Genomic DNA, 5,303 nt, shown 5'->3' on the forward strand with positions numbered 1-5,303 from the left:
TCCTCCTCCCCCTCCCCCCCCAGTTTCACCTAATAGCAACTCCAACTATGTTCTAAACAATTTCTTACAAAAACAACCCAAATTAGATGGCGCGTGTTTTCCTTTCATACTGTTTATTTTCCATTTTCTTTTTCTATCGTTTTTTCCCTCTACCTTTGCTTGTTTCCATCTTGACCCTACCAGACGGCCCGTCTGTACATATGCCCTGGAGTTTTCTACGGTCTTTGTGAGCATTCGAGTCACCCATCCTCCGCTTGCCAGCATTTAGACTTCGCCAATGCGAGGGTGGATGAATGCATGTATACCTGTGTGTTAACTAACGGACGATCCCCCTCCCCCCTTCTCACACTATATTCGCCTCCCCACTGCAGGCACTTTATCCACAACACCCCGTCAGTTAACGTTTGTTGACTTTTTTTTTCTTTCCTTCCTTGCGCTTGAATTGCCAACACCGTTTTCATTAGTTTCTTCAGCTTGTGCTTTGCCTTCCACCGGCGTTGCATATAAATATATAAATATATATATATATATTTATGGTGTTTTTATCGTTTTTTTTGTTCTTGTTATTGTTGTTTTTTTTTCGTTTTTCCTTCTCTTCCTGTTCCTCTGAATCGCCCTACTGCGGCGGCGTGGCGCCAAGCGTCATCTGCCCGTTTGGCAAATAGCAAAGAAATGTCGATCGTGGCGCCACCACGGGAGGGGTGCCGGGGGGGTACACCATCAGCTGCGGCGCCGGTGCTGCGGCAGGCACCGTATCCGTCAAGGAGTTCATTGGCGCCACCGTCCGCAGGGAATTGCCGAAGAAAGAATAGGGCAGTGAGGGTGCGAGCACGGCCGGTCTTGATTCTGGACCAAGAAGGAAGACAGGCGGGGCCCCAGTGTGAGCTGGCGGCACGGAAAGAAACGGGGCTGCGTAAAACGCCGGGGCTGCAGCACCCCCAGAGTACGGATCGGGAAGGACGGGCCGTCCACCCAGCGGCGGCATTAACGGGTACGCTGGGGCGCTAGCTGAAAAGGTCTGCTCCAACACTTTCTGCGACACTGGGCCTGGCGTGTGTGAGGACGGAGGCCCTGGCACGTAACTAGTGAGACTATTGCTCGCGCTGTTTATGCTGTTCTTCAGGTTGCCGTGGCGACAGGCCCCGCGCCGGGCGAGACGTTCAGTGCGGTGAGCGGAGTCCTCAGCAACCTTCGCAAGCAGCGGGACGCCCTCACAGTCCTCAAACGGTGTACTTGTGTGTGTCTCTTTCGCCGCATTCGCGGCTGCCTCCTTGGTTGAGTACGTGATGAAGGCAACGTTCCGCCTCTTGTTGGAGGACCGCTGCGCCGTGTCGTTATGAATGGAGACGTCCATCACCTCACCGTAGCGTCCAAAGTGTTGAATGAGATCCACCTTCTTTACACTGAGTGGGATGTTCCGCACAAAGGTCTTGTTCGTGGGCGCACCGGGACGGTAGGCGGCATGCGGCTTGGCCACCCGCACGGCGATCGTATCCCCATGGAAAATGGAGTTATTCATGTCATCTGCGGCCTTCTCGGCATCAGCAACTTCCTTAAACTTCACAAAAGCGATGCCGCGGCTCTTTCCTGTGTGGATATCTAGCATCACCTTCGCCGATTCAATCTCACCGTAGGGGTGAAAATGATTGTACAGTTCGTTATCCGTCACACTGGAGTGGAGGCCCGAGACGAACAGGTTGCTTCGTATCTCATCCTGTGGCTGCCGCCTGGACTCGGAGCCCGCCGCGTCCCTCTCGAGCGAATTCCCCCCGAAGGGCACCTCGAACTGCTGCGGCAGCTGCTGTGGCGACACCCCACCACCCCCCGCCCCCGACGGCTCCAGGGAAGAGGAGACCGCCGGTGAGACTTCGCCGGTCACGCTATCGTTGGGCAAATGGTTTGTCCAACTGCTGTAGGAAATGAAAAAGACATCGGAGTTTGTGCTGCCGTTTCCCACGGAGGCGGGGCACCCGCCACGGGGCACTTGCTGCCGCTGCTGTGAGGCGGCATTCCCGTTGTTGGCGGCGTCGGCCTGTTGTTTGGGGCTCCCCTCGTTGGGACCACAGCGGTGGCCGGGCAAGGAGTCGGACTCCGACTGTGCGGCCAAGGAAACGGTGGGGGCATCATCGTCGTCGTTGTCGTCGAGGCTGATGACAAATTCCATGCCGCTCTCCATGTACAGGCCACCGCCACCCCTGCCGTTGTCCAGGTCGCCTTGGTACAGCTTGTCCTCCACTCCATCCGTGTTCTCTCCCGACGTGGGCTCGAAGTTCGCGGCGGCGACAACGCCGTTCGTATCACCGCAGGCTCCCGCGTTGCTGAGGAGCATACTCCCCTGTTGGCGCTCACTGCTCCTCAGGATATCTTCTTCGACAAGCATCACGGCGGTCCTTTTATTGCACCCTGTTTGCCTTGTTTTGCTCCTTTGTTTTCTTTTTTTTTGCCTTTTTACTTTTTGTTACCTCTCCGACTCCCGCGCTGGACACGGTCTCTTCGCTTCTCTACTTTTCAACGTGGGTATCTCTGTTGCTGCTGTAGCTGCTTTTTCCCTCTCGCGGTTTCTCCTTTGTGTGTATGTATGTATATGTACAGTTCCTCGCCACCTTCGTTTTTCCCCCGCTTTCTGCTTCTTTCACCCTGGCCGGGGCGGCCCCGCAAGAAAAGAGAAGCGGCATGCGTTGCAGAGCGCGAGACAGATGGTGGGTCACTTCCCCCTCGCCCTTTGTTTTGCTTTTTTTTCTTCTGCACCTTCGCTCATGCCCCCCCCCCCCCCGGGCGGCGGTGGTGGTGGTGGTGGTAATGGCGGGTGGTGGGACGCAAAGAGTGAAGCTCCGGCAATCGCGACTATGTTACATTGCGGCGGGTGCGGGGAGGGAGGGCCGCCGCCCCCAGACGTGGCACGCGCAGCGTGGATGGGGCGAAGGGAAAAAAAAAACGGTACAACAGCAGCAGCAGCAGCAATCAAAACGGTAAAAACAAAAAACAAGCACAACAAAAAAACACACACACAATACAAATTAAGAAAGTTGGCAATAATCATCGTCTACAGTGTACCTGCTGTATGTGTGTGTATGTGCATGCCTGCGTGCGCTTCTCCTCACTCGCCCCCGCCGCTGTCGCCCTCTCCGCCCCCGCTCTCTCGCTTGCTGCGCTCTTGTCGTTGCTCCCATCTCGGCCAAACACACACAGGCAAGAGCCCAAAACATCGACTTGGCTTGATATACATCATGAACCCGCCCCTACGTAAAAGGGTTTCCCCTTGTTTTTTTTTTTTTTCTTCCTTTTCCTTTCGCTTCATTTATTCCTTTTTCCTCCCTCCTTTTTTTCCCCCGTTCCTAGTTCCAGTTGTCTCTCCTTTAACATCCATTCGCTGCGCCCCCCGCACCGCACCGCACCGCCGGCGGACACCCCGCCTAACTCTCGCCGGTGACACTCAATTCAGTTTTTGTCGTAGTGGCCGAGGTGTGGGACACCGACAGCTTGGGCGTGGACATGTGGCGTATCTCCTGCAGCGTGATCGGCTTCTCCACGCTCAGCTCCACGTAGTACTCGTTCAGGCAGTTGACAATCTCCTGCAAGGTTATCGTGGAGACGTCGATGGGGATGCCGTACTGCATGAATTTGTCCGCGAGCATGCGGGGGCGAATGGACTCCAGGTCTGTCACCAACTTCGCGGCGAGGAAGGCCGTCACAGGAATGGAGGACCGCTGCATCGCGTTGTCGCGCTGGGTGCGCGGCGAGACGGCGAGCGAGGACTGCCGCTTCTTTGGCAGCTTCGCGACCTGCTTGTTGAAGAACTTCGTCACGAGGCGCACCATGGCGGGCGGTAAGTCCCACCAACGGGTGCGGGTTTCGTCCGCGTCCATCCCGAAATCGTCATCACGCGAAGTCACGCTGCCGCCGCCGGGGGAGGAGTCGATGCTGTTGAGGAACGACAGCTTTGAGATGCTGATGAGCCGCGAGCCGGCGCGCATCATGGGCGGGATGTAGTCCTCCTCGTGTTCCTGCAGGAAGCGGAAGCGGTTGGGTCGTTGCTCCGGCTGGGAGACGCCGCGGTAGGCCCGGCGCAGGCACGGCACGGTGAGCTGCACCACCCGCTCCCCTTGCGCCGCCGCTGCGCCGTCGCTGTTGTCGTCGTCACCCGCCGCCGCCGCCGCCGCCTCCTCCGCGGCGCCGTGCAGGCGTTGCGCATCGGCGTCGGCCTGGAGCTTCATGGCCACCTCGACAATCTCGCGAGCCTCCGCGGGGCCAAGCACGCGGCCCCGAATGCGCAGGCGGTGGAGATCCTCCGGGGGAAGCACGGGCAACTTCCCCGGCGCCGGAACTTCGGTCATCGATTCCTCGTCGGCGTCCTCGCCCTTCTGCCGCTCCCGCGTCTCCATGAGCGCCTCCATACCGTCGCCCTCCATCGCATCCAGCAGGCGCTTCCAGTTGGCGACGATGCACTGGTAGTCGGTGTCCTCCTCCTTCGCCCGCCTGGCGATCTCCACCTCCGTCTTGTAGTTGTGGTATACGAGCTCAAGGAAGGTGTTGACGGAGATGGTGCCGTCAGAGCGCTTTCGCGGCCGTCGCAGGGAGATGCGCTCGATGAGCTGCTCCTGCAGCACCGGGAAGGGCGCGTTGAGCACAAGGCTGCGCAGCGAGACCCACCCGGAGCCGTCCCCGTCGAGGTAGTTGAAGATGTTCTTCATGCGAAAGTAGTCATCGGCATAGTAGTTCGCAACCTCCTCGTGGTTCCTGTCGCAGAGGTCGCTGATGAGGTTGGAGACGTTGGTGCCAATGTGGGTTCCGTCCAGGTCAAACCGCACAACGTTCTTGTTCACGCGCAGCAGCTTGATGATGGGGTCCGCGCTGTACACCGTCACAAGCGGGTTTTCGCCCACGTCCACGCTGCGGATGCACTGATGGTCCTGCAGCGTCTCCGTCAGCTCGGCGACAAACTCGTCCGTGACTTGGCAGCCACGCAGACTTACGCGGCGCAGCGAGCGGCTGCAGACCAACAGCGGAATAAGCGCCATACACCCCTTCGGCCCAAGAATAAACTTGTCGCAGTCGAACACGCGATGTTTGTCCCAGTCACGGGGGGCGTCGCTGAGGAGGGCGCCAAGGCTCTTCTGCGGGCGAATGCCCATCTCCTCGCACACCTGCACGTAGGCCGCCCGCGGAGATTTGCGGTCAAACCTCGCAAGCGTCGCGTCCACCTTCTGCATTGTAGTCATTTTCGCTTCACGTACACTTTACCTGTGTGTGCTTCCGCGCCTTAACTGGGAGATGGCGAAAAGAAGAAGTTGCAAAAACACAGA

General features: G+C 58.1%; 2 protein-coding genes across 2 annotated transcripts, besides 5 other annotated features; both read right to left on the minus strand.

Moving 5' to 3' along the window:
- The first annotated feature begins 501 nt into the window (after nt 1-501).
- Nucleotides 502-535: a microsatellite.
- An 81-nt stretch (nt 536-616) lies between these two features.
- Tco025E_01602 (putative RNA-binding protein) lies at nt 617-2,380 on the minus strand (the record flags this gene model as incomplete). Its single annotated transcript, XM_029368540.1, has 1 exon — nt 617-2,380. One exon carries the CDS (start codon nt 2,378-2,380, stop codon nt 617-619), a length of 1,764 nt encoding a protein of 587 aa, XP_029231325.1.
- Nucleotides 2,381-2,412: 32 nt separating this feature from the next.
- Nucleotides 2,413-2,460: a microsatellite.
- A 314-nt stretch (nt 2,461-2,774) lies between these two features.
- Nucleotides 2,775-2,813: a microsatellite.
- A 126-nt stretch (nt 2,814-2,939) lies between these two features.
- Nucleotides 2,940-3,025: a sequence feature (A-rich).
- Nucleotides 3,026-3,093: 68 nt separating this feature from the next.
- Nucleotides 3,094-3,154: a microsatellite.
- Nucleotides 3,155-3,413: 259 nt separating this feature from the next.
- Tco025E_01603 (calpain-like cysteine peptidase) lies at nt 3,414-5,210 on the minus strand (the record flags this gene model as incomplete). The annotated part of the gene is made up of 1 exon (XM_029368541.1): nt 3,414-5,210. One exon carries the CDS (start codon nt 5,208-5,210, stop codon nt 3,414-3,416), a length of 1,797 nt encoding a protein of 598 aa, XP_029231326.1.
- Nucleotides 5,211-5,303: the final 93 nt, after the last annotated feature.

This window comes from Trypanosoma conorhini (genome assembly GCF_003719485.1).
Source record: "Trypanosoma conorhini strain 025E chromosome Unknown Tco_14.4_contig_00055, whole genome shotgun sequence".
NCBI lineage: Eukaryota > Euglenozoa > Kinetoplastea > Trypanosomatida > Trypanosomatidae > Trypanosoma > Trypanosoma conorhini.